Genomic DNA, 15,310 nt, shown 5'->3' on the forward strand with positions numbered 1-15,310 from the left:
AGACTGGGATTTCTTAAGGTGTAGCATGACCAACAGCTCTGGGTTTAACATAGCTTTATATGTTAGGCAGAGATCTCCTCGGAGTAGGCGATATGCTACAGAGTAAGGCTGGGTTTTTTTGCGATGGTCAGTGTTGGGCATCTGTTTGAGGCCAGTAATCCTCTTTGTGAGGTACTTCTGTGGCCTTTCCAGCTGCTGCAGATGTCTTGTGAGGTACATTCCAAAAGGAGCGTTGTACTCTATAATGGGTCTAGTGCTGAGTAGAGGGGGAACAATGACCGCTTTTTTCCTGGATGAGAACCCTTTTGTGATGAGGTGTGCCACATAGAAGAATTTCCTGACTACTGTGGCGATGTGATTATCAAAGGAGAAGCTACTATCCACCTGGGTCCCAAGGTCTCTTATCACACATTCAGCATTAAGTAGACTGCCGTTTATGTGGTAGTTCATGGGTACAGAGTTTTTACCAAAGGGGATGACAATGCACTTTTTGGCAATGAGCTTGAGGCCATGCCTCTAACACCGGGCATCTGTTTCAGTGAGGCCCTTCTGTAGGATGTCCACATCATTTGGGGACTCGACTATGGCTCCTAGTTTGCAGTCATCTGCGAACTTCATTAGCCAGAGGCCTTCTGTGTTAGCCTGTACTTCAGTCCATGTTGGCCAGCAGAGTAGCTGCAATCTTTACCAAGTCTAATAAATAGAGATCATTGTGGTCTCGTTTGTGGGAGACAAGCCTCTGACAACATTAATAGGACACTTTTGGTACAGAAGGAGGAAGAAAAGAAGAAGTACCCCCTGTTATTAGTTAGTTTGGAAGAAGAGAAGGTGTTTGATAAGGTGAGTTGGAAGTACCTCTTCAGGATTCTAGGTTTGATGGGTTCCTGGGCAAGTGATTAGTCCTTCTCAGTAACACATGTAGAGGTTCTCAGGCAAGAATAAAAGTAAATGATAGATTGTCTAAGACATTGGTTTTGCACACGGGCACAAGACATGGATGTCCAATCTTATCATTATTTGCAGTATACTTGGCAGCTTTAGTAGAGAAAATTAAAAATTCCCAGATTGCACGTTATAACTGAGTTGGCATGCAGTATAAAGTAGTTTTGTTTGCTGATGTTATATTAATATACCAATTTGATCTAGGAGGATTTCCTTTACTTTTTTTTATATTTTGTCCTAATTTCAAGGTTATTCAGTTTACAAAATTATAGAGACAGGAAAAGAAGGGCCATTGTTGCAAATTATATACCTTATAGTCTACTGGTACAACAATATCCTTAATTATGGGAGAATAATAAGATAAAGTATTTGGGAGTTATTCTCAAACCTAGTACAGAGAATGCTGCAAAAGAATAGTGAGGAAAATTATAACATATAAAATGTTAAGACCCTATTTGGGCAATAAAATCCAGATATAAGATTGTTTTTAGTTCCACTGCTATCATATGTTAGTCAAGCCTATTTTTATACCATGTATGTGTAAGAAGTAGATAAAGAATTGAAGGAGTTGATCTTGGATGGGGAAGGCCAAGAGGTAAATGGGAAAAGATACTGTTGCCACTGGATCAGGGGAACTACTGCTACCAAATTTTAAAGGCTATTTTGAGTATGCACATCTTTGATTAGTTTATCTATTACATAATACTCTTCAATATGGAAGGAAATGGCTTGCTGTATAGCACAAGAGAATACAGACATAATAAGATTAGGCTTTTAGCTGCAGTGCAGTAAAACAAATGACTATAACCAACTGCAAAATTATGTCTATAAGATGACATAAAATCATTTAAGAAAAAGAAAAAAAAAGAAAATACATGAAATGGAAGAAAGAGGTGTTAAGTATAGGCTATAGGGTAAATAGTCAGGGTAGAGTACCCTCAGACAAGGTAAGTTAAATATGGGCTTCAAAGCATGTTGCACCTAGGATTTGGGAACAGCTGTGTAGCAATGGCCCTATAATGAATGGGATAAGCTAGGGAAACATCTGGGCTTTCCATTAACCTCCATCATCTATACTATGAATTAAAGGAGGAACCACTGAAAAGTAGAAGGATTCAACAAGTGTATATAAATGATATGTCAGCCCAGAACAAGGGTGCAGGATAAAAAAAGAATAATCAGCAGGATGTATCGATGTCTCACGGATATCTGGGAAGATAAGAAAGGGTAGTTAAAAGAGATTGGGGAAAGTAGGCTGGGAATAAAAATGAGTATAGATCAGTGAAGAGAAGTATGTTTGGCTGCTAGATATGCAACAGTGTCCCAAAAAATTCAGGATTTTCGGGTGGAAGTGTTTGCATCATTATGTTTATAACCTGGCTATATTAAATAAGATGTGCCCAAGGATCTCAGCGATATGTTGGAGAGGTGAGGAGCCAGTTATTGAATATGGGGCTCATATTTTTTGGGAATGTAGGGGATCAGAAAATTTTAGAAAAGACATACAAGACCCATTTAATAAAACAGGAGAACCTGTGTTATATATTTACTGCATTTTCTGCTGTTTGTGTAACAAAAAAGAAAAAAAAAAAATATCCTTGTTTCCCGTCTTTCCTGGGGAGCTTTGAGCAGCCTATCTGTCCCTGGAGGAGTGATCCCAGCACAAGGATCTTGTAGTCTATTTGCCGTTTTGGGCTAATTTCAAACTCTTTCAAGTCCCGCTGTATAAAACCCCCTTTGGCGCAGTTTTTGCACTTGTTCCTACTCAGCAAAGCTCCTCGTGGTCCTGCAGAGTGGTTCTAGCAGCAGAGGGACAAAAAGAGCGACTGCTTACCTGATTTAAGTATAATTTTTCTGCTATTACCTGTGCGACTGTCCTTTCTCGCCGAAAAGCGAGTTATATCTGCTCTTTTACTTGTTTAAACCTGTTTTTCTGTTAAGTTATACCTGCACTTTAAAAGTTTGTGTTGTTGTTGAATTTACCTGTTGAGGCTACACACTCAAGTGCACTAGCCTGTGTTATATATTTACTGCATTTTCTGCTGTTTGTGTAACAAAAAAGAAAAAAACAAAAAAAGATCCTTGTTTCCTGCCTTTCTTGACCTAAAATAGTCCCTAATACAGGCTTTGCTGTATTCTGGACTTTTGGATAGTTCCTGTGTTGCCCATTTCCTTACTCGGATAGAGGGAGGCTTCTTTCTTCACCATTGGGAGTGGGGAGCTTTGAGCAGCCTATCTATCCCTGGAGGAGTCATTCCAGCACAAGAATCTTGTAGTCTATTGGCCATTTTGGGCTAATTTCTAGCTCTTTCAAGTCCCCCTGTATAAAACCCGCTTTGGCGTGTTTTTTGCGCTTGTTTCTACTCAGCAAAGCTCCTCGTGGTCCTGCAGAGTGGTGCTAGCAGCAGAGAGACAAAAAGAGCGACTGCTTACCTGATTTAAGTATAATTTTTCTGCTATTACCTGTGCGACTGTCCTTTCTTGTCGAAAAGCGAGTTATATCTGCTCTTTTACCTGTTTAAAGCTGTTTTTCTGTTAAGTTATACCTGCACTTTAAAAGTTTGTGTTGTTGTTGAATTTACCTGTTGAGGCTACACACTCAAGTGCACTAGCCTGTGTTATATATTTACTGCATTTTCTACTGGTTGTGTAACAATAAAGAAAAAAAAAAAAAATCCTTGTTTCCTACCTTTCCTGACCTAGAATAGTCCCTAATACAGGCTTTGCTGTATTCTGGACTTTTGGATAGTTCCTGTGTTGCCCATTTCCTTAGTCGGATAGAGGAAGGCTTCTTTGTTCACCAGTGGGAGTGGGGAGCTATGAGCAGCCTATCTGTCCCTGGAGGAGTGATCCCAGCACAAGAATCTTGTAGTCTATTGGCTGTTTTGGGCTAATTTCTAGCTCTTTCAAGTCCCCCTGTATAAAACCCGCTTTGGCGCGTTTTTTGCGCTTGTTCCTACTCAGCAAAGCTCCTCGTGGTCCTGCAGAGTGGTGCTAGCAGCAGAGGGACAAAAAGAGCGACTGTTTACCTGCTTTAAGTATAATTTTTCTGCTATTACCTGTGCGACTGTCCTTTCTCGCCGAAAAGCGAGTTATATCTGCTCTTTTACCTGTTTAAAGCTGTTTTTCTGTTAAGTTATACCTGCACTTTAAAAGTTAGTGTTGTTGTTGGATTTACCTGTTGAGGCTACACACTCAAGTCTGCTAGCCTGTGTTATATATTTACTGCATTTTCTGCTGTTTGTGTAACAAAAAAAAAAAAAAAAAATATCCTTGTTTCCCGCCTTTCCTGACCTAGAATAGTCCCTAATACAGGCTTTGCTGTATTCTGGACTTTTGGATAGTTCCTGTGTTGCCCATTTCCTTACTCGGATAGAGGGAGGCTTCTTTGTTCACCAGTGGGAGTGGGGAGCTTTGAGCAGCCTATCTGTCCCTGGAGGAGTGATCCCAGCACAAGAATCTTGTAGTCTATTGGCTGTTTTGGGCTAATTTCTAGCTCTTTCAAGTCCCCCTGTATAAAACCCACTGTGGCGCGGCTTTGCAGGATTTTGCGCATAGCGTAGCATCGGGCAGTGCCGCTTAATAGGGCTTAAACTTTTTTCAGCTCCACAAAGTCTGCTCTTCACTTTTTCCCTGAGAACTGCTCTAACTTTAAATTAAAGACCCTATTTTCCATCTAAAGCACTGTACTTGCACTTGCTCATACAAGCAATTTTTTAGCACTAGAAACCAAAAGCACTACACGCCTAGATACTCCCTAGAGCACTCGGCCCCTATTGGTCCTTCTTTATCAGTTATAAAGGAGTTACCTATACTTCTCTGGCATGACCAAAGGACAGATGCTAGTCTCCTCTCCAGTCCAGCAGGTGAATCTGGGAATCCTGAGGCAATGTTACAACTGCCTCATGTACACAGACAACCCTCTCCTCCTCCCAACAAGCTCAAACATATGTGAGAGATGTAACCATATAGCCAAACTGGAGGCTGAACTCTCTCAACTCACTACTGGCCCAGTCAGTCAGGAGGAGAAGGTAACCACACACACCACAAATCCAGTCTTACATAGCCCTACCACAATGTCTAACCAAACACATAAACACACCAAAACATATTCGGAGGCTTTAAATAAGAATCTGCCTAAGCAGCAGAGACCTCCAAAGCAGACATCCAAGCACCTGCTACCCCAAAACAAAACACGTGAAACACATAACTCACAAAGTCAGTGTGCCAAACAAACGCAGCCCTTAAGGCTAAACAACACACCTGATACACTTGTAATAGGTGACTCTATTGTCAGACACACTGACGTCCCACTCACCAGACTGAACAAGGAGAGGGTCACAGTAAGCTGACTGTCGGGCGCCAGGATCCGCCACATAAAGCAAGCACTCAGACCACTCCAAAGCAAGTACAAATATGACTCAGTCATTGTCCATGCTGGTGTGAATGACCTGAGACGTACCTCCCTGGACTACATGAAAAGAGACATAGAGGAGCTCTCTAATCATGTAGCCCAGGCCGGTATGACCCTGACCTTGAGTAGCATCTTACCCTCACCAAGAATGGTGCCACAGTATAAAGACAAAATGCTCCATTTTAACAATTGGCTTAAGTATTGGTGTCATTCAAAGGGGATCCAGTGTCTGTCAGCCTGGGATGACATGCTCGACAGGCCACGTTGCTTAACTAGGAATGGCCTGCACCTGTCACCTCTGGGCTTTCGGATATTGGCAAAGGCTCTTGCCACCCCCATAGTGCCTTTTTTAGGCAAGGCTCAAACGACAAACCCACCTCCATAGATAACACTGGGAAAAAGAAACTAAGGGTAACGCTACTCAACGCCAGAAGTCTAAACCTCAAGATGCACGCACTCTAAGCTCTCCTCAGTATGGAGAATATTGACATCTGTGCAGTAACAGAAACCTGGTTCAAAGCTCCCGAGAGCACCCCAGCACTACCAGGTTATACCTCATACCACGCTTTTTCGCCCCAAAACTCAGACCGAACCACAAAAGGAGGGGGAGTATCCATATACATCAAAGGTACTCACACCTCCAGGTTAGTGGCACTGCATGAAGCAACAGAGACCATCCATGTGCAACTAGCAGTGGGCAAAACTGCCTTTCAGTTTATAGCCTGCTACAGACCACCCTCACAAACTCAGGAACCTCACTCGGCCTTCCTGAAAACACTGGAGAATATGAAGATCTCTCCAAACACCATTATACTTGGTGATTTCAACTACCCAAACATAGACGTGGAGCATTACTCAAGCCCCAATGCCCTAGCCCAAAGGTTCCTTGAATTTATAAACTCAAATGCTATGGAACAACTAGTCACCACTCCCACAAGAAGGGAAAACATACTGGACCTGATCATCATCAACATGGGACTCAATGCTCCACACCAGAAGTATACCCCTAATTGGTAAGATCGGACCATAAATTAATCTCACTGGACATCCACTTCCCGTCCCCACCCCCAGCCCAGAAAACCACAGTGAAAAATTTCTCAAAAGCTAATTTCACACTTCTCAAAACCGAGGTGACATCCTTCAAAGCCCCCGGGCCAGCGGAAACTACAGCCCAATCTGCAGAAACCTTTAAAAATGCATTCTATGGACACCTTCAGGAATGCATGGATCATGCAATTCCAAATAAAACCAAGACCCAGTCCTCCAAAGGCAGGCATCCAATCTGGTGGACCCCAGCCATAAATAAGCTTTACAACAAAAGGAGGAAGCTACTACATGATAGAGCAAAATCCCTAAAAGGGAAGGCAGCTCTGATCAGTACTAGCAAAAAACTACGGTCCCTCATAAAATCATCCAAGGCCAGCTTTAAAAGAAAAATTGCACAGGACACCAAAGATAATCACAAGGCCTTCTTTAGTTATGTTAGAAACCTGGGCGGTAACTCCCAGATATGTTCAGAGTTAATCCAAAATGAAACAAATACACTGAACCCACAGATATAGCCAACATCCTGGCAGACAGATTCAGTGCAAACTTCTCCCCCCCATCCCCCCCTAAAGATCAAATATCTATCCCAGCAGAGAGTCGCCTCCCCGACATCTCAGATGCTCAGGTAAGAGCTGCCCTCTCCAAGGCAAAAAACACAGCATCAATGGGACCGGACGGTGTCCCGGGCTGTGTCCTACACGAGCTCCAAGAAGAGCTAAAACCACATATAAAGTTACTGTTCAACCTTAGCCTTAGTACAGGATATGTACCCAAGGAATGGCATACAGCTACAGTGGTCCCACTCCACAAAGGCAGTGCCTCAACAGACCCTGGAAACTACCGCCCCATAAGTTTGACTAGCCTGGTTTGCAAAGCTATGGAGCGGATCATCATGGAGCTCATAAACAAAGACATTGGGGACCTGCAGACACTGGATCCTACCCAGTTTGGCTTTGTTAAGGGCAGATCCTGCCTCCTGAACCTGGTTGACTTCTTTGTAACAGTCACCAAGGCCATAGATGAAGGGAAGGTGGTACATACAGCTTACCTGGACCTCGCAAAAGCCTTCGACACAATACCCCACTCGGGCATCATAAATAAGCTCTCCAGCTTAAACATCAACCCCTATGTCATAAGATGGGTTGCAAACTGGCTCAAGGATAGAACCCACATGGTCAGAATTTTGGGAGCCATGTCAGACTCTAAACCAGTTACTAGTGGCGTCCCACAAGGTTCAGTCCTGGGACCTCTCTTGTTCGGTATATATTTCTCTGAGGTACAGGCTAACACGGGAGGACTATGGCTGACCAAGTTCGCAGACGACTGCAAACTGGGTGCCATAATCGACTCACCAACTGACACAGACATCCTACAAAAGGGCCTCACAGAGATGGATAACTGGTGCCAGAGCCATGGCCTGAAGCTGAATACCAAAATGTGCATAGTCATCCCCTTTGGGAAAAACAAAGTGCCCACAAATTACCACATAGGTGGTAATCCATTAAGCATGGAAGAAGTAATTAGGGACTTGGGGACCCAAGTGGATAGCAATCTTTCCTTTGACAATCACGTCGCCAAAGTGGTCAGAAAGACCTTCTATATAGCCCACCTTATCACAAAAGGGTTTACATCTAGATCAAGAGAGGTCATTGTGCCCCTCTACTCATCACTCATCAGGCCCATAATAGAATATAATGCCCCATTTGGGATGTACCTAACCCGACACCTGCAGCAACTGGAAAGACTCCAAAAGTACCTCACCAAGAGGATCATGGGACTCAAACAAATGACCTATGCTGCCCATTTAAAGAAACTCCAGCTGTACTCAGTTGCATACCGCCTACTCACAGGTGACCTTTGCCTGACGTATAAAGCCATGTCAAACCCAGATTTAATGGACATGCTCCACCTCAGAAAATCCAAATCCCTTAGAGCTACGTGCTCGAGGGACTTAAACCTCAGCACAGAAATTAATAGAACATGCTGGAGGGACAAATTTATAACCCAGAGGCTCCCATCACTCTGGAATAGAATCCCAGTCCATGTCAGACAGAGCCAATCACTGCTTCTTTTCAAAAGGAATCTTGATGAGTGGATGGGTGATCATAGGTTTACCCCGGGGATTACCTCTGCCTCACTGCTAGACAGAGGCACAGTAAACTAACCTTAAAAGGGTATAGTAAACTCATTTAAAAGGGTGGCGAAAGCCAAACACACTCTGGCTAGGCTTGTAAATGCCTAGTATCAACCTATGAACCTATGAACCCAGATCTGAATCTAAGATCCAAGTCTTATTGGGGTGGACACTAGAATGGAAGTGGGACAAATCTAGAAAGACATTAATTAGTTTAGTCTTAGCAGGGACAAAACTCATGCTTCCCCAGCCCTGACTAAAATGGTGAATATTATACAGGACATCACACAATACAAGTTGGGAAGTGACATGGAAAAGACTAGTAAAATGCCAGTGTTAAAATGAAGTTTATGGGATCAGCTGGTACTACAATAAAAAGGAAAAATTCTCCAAGTATAAACATTTCTGGTAATATGTCTCAATGCTACTGTACCTATGGTAGTACAATGTTTTTTTTTAATTCTGCTGTCTGAAATGATTTGTCTGTATATGTAATACATTTGAAGCTCATGTATACTCAGAGATTATGAGAAATCTGCTATGTAAAATGTTTACAATGTTTATAAAAAACAATGCTGTAACTATAATGTAAAACGGGTTATACATTTAAAAAAGGGGTCAAAACATACTGAAACCTACCTATGAGATCTTAAGAGTATCTGTGCAGTTGTTCATTATTTTGCGGTAAAGCATTTATAAGTATCCATATAGCGTTTGTACTGGTGATGTTTTTTTACTTAGATGTAAGCAAAGCATCTGCACAGTATAATACAAAAAGTTAGTGAATACAGCCTAGGGTTCGCCTCAGCTACTATGTTAAGTTAACTTCATTCAATATATACCTTCTTGTGGATCAGCCTTGCTATGTATCTTCACGTTACAGGGAATGGATACATTTCTTTTCCTAATTTTGCCATGCTTCATCATATAATTTGAGGAGGTATTTGAGTTCTTTACATACCCAGTAACGTTTATGAGATCAAAGTAGCCTAGTTGTATGAGTAGGGAAAGAATTTGTTTTGAAAGTGCTGTAAGGTTCGCAGTTGCTTCACTGAGGTATTTTATGGCAAGTGTGTGAGATCCAAACAAGGGTGATAAGGTGTTTTTAAGACTAGTGATATTCTGAATGGTTCAGGTCTGAAGATTATAAGTTTAAGTTTATAATTTAATGTTGGGTTATACAATGACAAAGTTAGGAGACAGTGAGCACTGAAGGAGGGTGCATATATGGTGAGGTTAGATATGATTGTAGGATTATTAATTATCACAAGACCAAGAAAGGTGTGACTATTGGATTGAGTGTTTGGTTGGTCTAGTGGCTTCAGAGTTGATTTGTGTAAGACTTAAGGTGGCCAGGAGTTCAGACATATCAACGGCTTTGGGTCCTAAGTAACAAATGTATCATCTCAAATTCTGTTAGCTAAACTGTTACATCCTGTTAGCTTGACACTTAATTTAACATGATGTTATAACAGACAAAGACTTGTTCAAGGCATTATTTAAATTATGGGGGTGGGAGAGTTGGATACTAGAATATACTGGTTATTGGTGAAAACTGTTAATTTTAGGTCAATCCACTTAACCCCATTAACACATAAATAAATACACTGTACATACACACATAACTAAATAAACTAATATGGGGACAGATTGAGCCATAATTGGATAAACTTAAACTCTTCTCCTGTCAAAATAAGCATTATGTAGAGGTATTAGAAACAAGGTAAACTGAGGTTAATACATACATACGCACATACACATATATATATATATATATATATATATATATATATATATATTTATATACATATATATTTTTATATACGTATGTCTGTAAGTTTGGAACCAGCATAACACATTTTCAGTTACAGCCACCACATCATGCAGTGTGACTTGCTACCTTAAACAGCAATCTAATCTTTTTTTTTTTTTTACTCAAGGTTCTTTAGTTACTTCATCCATAAGGCAGTGAGGCATTGACACAATCTGTTGACAATTATAATAATGTACCTTTGCTGAAAAAACGTACAGAAAGAAATGCAAAAAAAGGTAAAATTAATAAAAGCTAGTCATTTAATTCCTAGTTTGGTGTCCTTTTGCATGATGTTGCTGTCATCCATTCTAAACAATTTACCATTATTGAAAATGGTCCCACTATAGATATGGATTTAGGACACTAATTTAACGTGCAGTTTTTAATCACTTCTCACCATGAGTAACAGAAACATGTTACCTTTGTGATTTACTTTAGACTAAAAGTGGAAAACTTTTCATTCCAAGTATGTCTGATTCCAGTAATGTGTGCATCGATTCAAATGGTATGAGATTCTAGATGTCTTTCAAAATCTGGTACTGAATAAGGACTTTACTCTGCAATACTCAGTAAACATAGTGAAGATTAGAAGATCCATTACCAAAATAGACCTTTTTATTACGCCCTTATCTAGACTGTTCTTTAATCAGAGGCATTGGGTTGAACGGTAACAGTAATGAGCAGTATGCTTATCTCCATATACAGGGCAACACCTTTCTATGCTAGAATTAGAAGATGAGACAAGCCAAGAGTAACCATTTGTTGTGCAAAAGAAATGGAAATCTGTTACCTTTATTTCATCAGCAATGTCTTTTCTCTCCAGCAGTACTTCCATAAATGTTCGGTGTGCAAGAATGCGCTTCATGATAGTTTGTGTGAGAAGCTTAACTGCATTGGCAATGTCAGAAACAGCTGTGAGGCTGAGAGATGCATTTTCTATTCGATAATAGCAAACTGCATCAATCTCCAAGATGGACATGTCTTTTGTCACGACCTATAGAGGGAACAAAAGGTCAGCAGAATTCCTAAAGCAAATATCCTATCTGTGTTAGGATTTGAGATTTATTTATTTATTTTAACATTTGTTAACCAGATAAGGATCCTTTTCAGCCATGACTCAGGTCTGGTAGACAAATACAGAGTCTGACAGAAAGACACACATCATATAGGCATATAGATAGGATATATCAGTTGCATAATTGTGAGCTAGCCATAAACATAATGTAAAACTTAATAATGTCCCATTGTATAATGGAAGCATAACAAGGCACCTTGATTGGAACAAAAATAATTACAAGTGTAGAAGAAAAAGTATTAGAAGCAAAACCGCCATTCATTGTGGAATGTATGTTAACATGAGTCACTGAAGCAATTACATTTATTAAACTCTAGGTTCATAGGAGGTTGCTAGACTAATGGGCCTAGAGCTCTTAGTAACCTAGCCACATTTTATCCTGAGTTGCCCTAATTATCTGTGATTAGGTGAGCAAAGTTCACAGACATAAGAGTCTATAGTACTTAATACTGATTGCCTCTGTCCATGGGGATATGAGCGGTATCCCCGGAGTGAATTTGCAGTCATCCATCCATTGATCAAGGCTGCATTTGAAGAGGGACAGGGAGGAGCTCTGTGTCATGTGAATTGGGAGCTTGTTCCAGAGAAGTGCCAGTCTCTGGGAAATTAATAACCCAATTAGTTGTCTTTGTCCAGATTCTGAGCTTATGGTTTGAGTTCATAGGTTCATAGCTATTTGTTTATGTGGGGGGGGGGGGCAGATGGGAATGTAGATAGTTCTTTAATGATGCAAAATTACTAGTCTGTTTAATGTCTTCAGATACTGAGTCCGAATAGGAAGAAAATATTTTGAGTAGGATCATTCCCAAGTGAAAAGAGTGAATAGTGGCCTATTCAGATGAAGGTTTTGGGTTCTGAAGGGAGTAGGCAGGATTTTATAGACAGTTTGTCTAGAAGAGGATGACAGTAGCTGAAATGGAGAAGTTTGGTGGTGACAGTGATTAGGAGTAGTGAGGCCCTGTCAGCCACTGGTAGCCAGATATTTCTATCTAGGGTAATACAGTGGTGTTTAATTTTGCAGGAAAGGTGAATGAAGCTAACTATTTCGTTTTCAGAAGACCACAGCAGAGCGATGTTATTTGAACAGCAACAGGGCTATGAAAGGCAATGCATATTCAAGTCTGGGAAGCAATAAACTTATAACAATAGAGCATCTGGTTTCCAGAGCAAATGATTGGGACAATCTGTAAGATTGTTGTAGTCAAACCAATACCTTATTTATTTGGTGTCTAAGGAAAGAGAGGTGCTGATCAAAAAAGAAGCCTAGATAATTTTCCTCCTTTACAAAAGGAAGAGGGGTATATACAGGGTTAGTAATAGTGATACTTTTTCAGCACAGTAATTTCTGGTGAGTACCAAACAGCATTACTGAACTTTTCTTTGAATTGACAGTGAATTTATTATTGTCGAGCCAGCCCAGATGGAGATAAAATCATACTGAAGTTTGTTTGTTTTTTCAGTAGGCTTGGATTTTTATTATCCTTAGTGAGGACAATGTTGCCTTAGTGTATGGAATGTCCTAGGGCAAATCATTAGTGAATAATAATGGGGCGGTGAAAGCTGACACACTCTGGCTAGGCTTATAAATGCCCTCGGGCAGATAGCCTAGTACCTACCTATGAACCTATAAACAAGAAGAGAAGATAAGACCAAGCATAACCTCCTGAGAAACACCTTTGCAAGATGTTCCTAAGATATAAGTATGATTTGGTCCAAGGGTGAAGGTCAAAGTCAGGACATAGCTTTTAAAATACTGTAAGACATATGAGGAGAAACCAGCCTCACTATGTTTGTAAAGGAGGGAGGGATTAGGTATATTAAAGGCCTTGCTAAGATAAAGGAAAATGGCCAAAGCAAATTTATCTTGCTCCATATTAGAGCAGATTTAATCTGAAAAATTGAAAATAGGTTTAGTGGTACCGTAATTCAGTCAAAATCCATACTATTGTTCATAATATTGTTCTTTGAAGTATAGTGCAGTATTTGAATGCAAATGATCATTTCAAGAATTTTAGTGAGTCAGCATAGGTTAGCAATGGTTTGAAAGTTATTAGCTGATGATGGAATTTGTAGTTTTAAACAGAGTCTAACTGGCGCATGTTTAAAGATGTCAGGCAGGAGTCTTAGGGTAAAAAGAAATGCATGTGTTTTAAGTATTTCACTACCTAGTTTGAGAATGTCTGGATGGATGGTACAGAAGAATTGTTGGTAGAAGCAGTGTCTTCTAGGTGTTTCTGTACATCTGTTCTACAAAAGACCTTAAAATGAAATGGTGGGTACTGAAGATTTTGTGGAATGAGAGGAGGGAGGGAGGCTGTAATTTGATGGGGGTTGAAAAATAAAGGGCTTATTTGTAAAGCAGAATTAATGATGTTATCTCTAAGTTCTGTAAGAAGTGTGGGAAATAAATCAAGTCATTTAGTTGACTTAGGAAAGAGTCTAGTAGACACAAGATTTTTTAAGCTTTCCGAAATTTATTGGGGTGACTCAGAGCAGGGTTTTAAACAGATCTACAGTACTTGTTTTTGACATTATTTGTGGCAAGTCTAATTTGTTTTTATATCTATGGTATTCATTGTATTTGTCTAGATTACAGAGATCTACCTTCCAGATGGGACATGCAATTTTCATTAGTCGTCTGATGTTTTCTGTGATTCATGGATTTTATTTTCCATGTCTTCAGATTTGTTTGGTAGGGTAATGTGTGTGTGTGTGTGTGTGTGTGTGTGTGTGTGTGTGTGTGTGTCTCTCTCTCTCTTTTATAAAAATAAGGAAGTTGTAGAAAGTAGAAAGAGTGGTAATTGGGTCAGTGCTTGGGCACCTGTAAGACCTAGCAGAACAGGATGGGCTTGAACAAACACTGCCAGTTCAACCATCGTAAGGGAGAGCATTGGCTCTGGCTTGTACTTTAGTGATGCCTGGTGGAAATGCTGGGCATTGCTCCCATTGATCCAAACCCTGGCCATACAGGGGAATGAATGGACTAATAAGGTTAGTTTAGAGTTCCCTCTATTTTTGGAATAGCGAAGGTGCATAAAGACATAAATAACCCACCCTTGCATCCAATTGTAGCAGCCGAAGGCTCAGTGACAGCCCCTTTAGCTAGATTTCTGGATGTAAAGCTCAAAATGCTAGCAATGAGTGGAAGTACATTTCTGAAAGATTCATGAGATTTCCTTAGGAATATGAGACAGAACCTGCTTAGTGAAGACATTATCTCTAGTACAATAGACATTGTTGATCTATTTGGTGCTATACCCCATGAACAAGGGTTAGAGTGGTTCAAGGAAGCTTTGAGGAAGGTGGAGTTTTTAACATCAAATGTTAATTTATGTTTACAACTAATTGACTTGGTTTTAAAAAATAATTGTATTAACTTCCAAGGTGACTTTTTTCAGCAAATTAATGGTGTAGCTACGGAAGCAAGATGTGCCCCGGTTTACACAAATTTGATTTTGTCTATCTGGGAAGACAAATTTCGTATTAATAGCCAATAACAAAATTGTTGGGTTTTGTATAAACATTTTCTAGACAACAGTTGTATTTTTTGGACTGAGACGTTGAAAAAATTTTTGGAATTCTTTCAATATATTACTGAATCTACTGAATTTTTAAGTTTTACCTACGAGATTGGGCATAGCAAAGTGAATTATTTGGATGTTAGTATATACAAAGACAGTGGTTTGTATAGATTTTAGGTTTATCAGAAGAAAACATACTCCAATTTAATTCTCTACTACATCAGTGCACACCACTTTCACCAAAAGAAACGTATAGTTAAGGTACAATTTGTGATAATTAGCAGGATGACCTCAGATGAGAACGAATTTCTCAGGGAATGTGAAGTTTTAAAGAATATTTTTATTGACCAGGGTACCCTAAAGA

At 40.1% G+C, this 15,310-nt stretch overlaps 1 protein-coding gene across 1 annotated transcript in view; it reads right to left on the reverse strand.

The window, feature by feature from the left end:
- Positions 1 to 15,310, reverse strand: part of NPHS2 (NPHS2 stomatin family member, podocin) — a 269,098-nt gene that overhangs the window by 122,467 nt on the left and 131,321 nt on the right. The window contains exon 7 of the mRNA XM_044086847.1: positions 11,141 to 11,344. Within this exon, the coding sequence (XP_043942782.1) occupies positions 11,141 to 11,344 (204 nt within the window). The remainder of the gene's footprint in view (positions 1 to 11,140; positions 11,345 to 15,310) is intronic.

The sequence above is a fragment of the Protopterus annectens genome, chromosome 10.part0, assembly GCF_019279795.1.
Source record: "Protopterus annectens isolate FY-2018-M chromosome 10.part0, PAN1.0, whole genome shotgun sequence".
Lineage (NCBI taxonomy): Eukaryota > Metazoa > Chordata > Ceratodontiformes > Protopteridae > Protopterus > Protopterus annectens.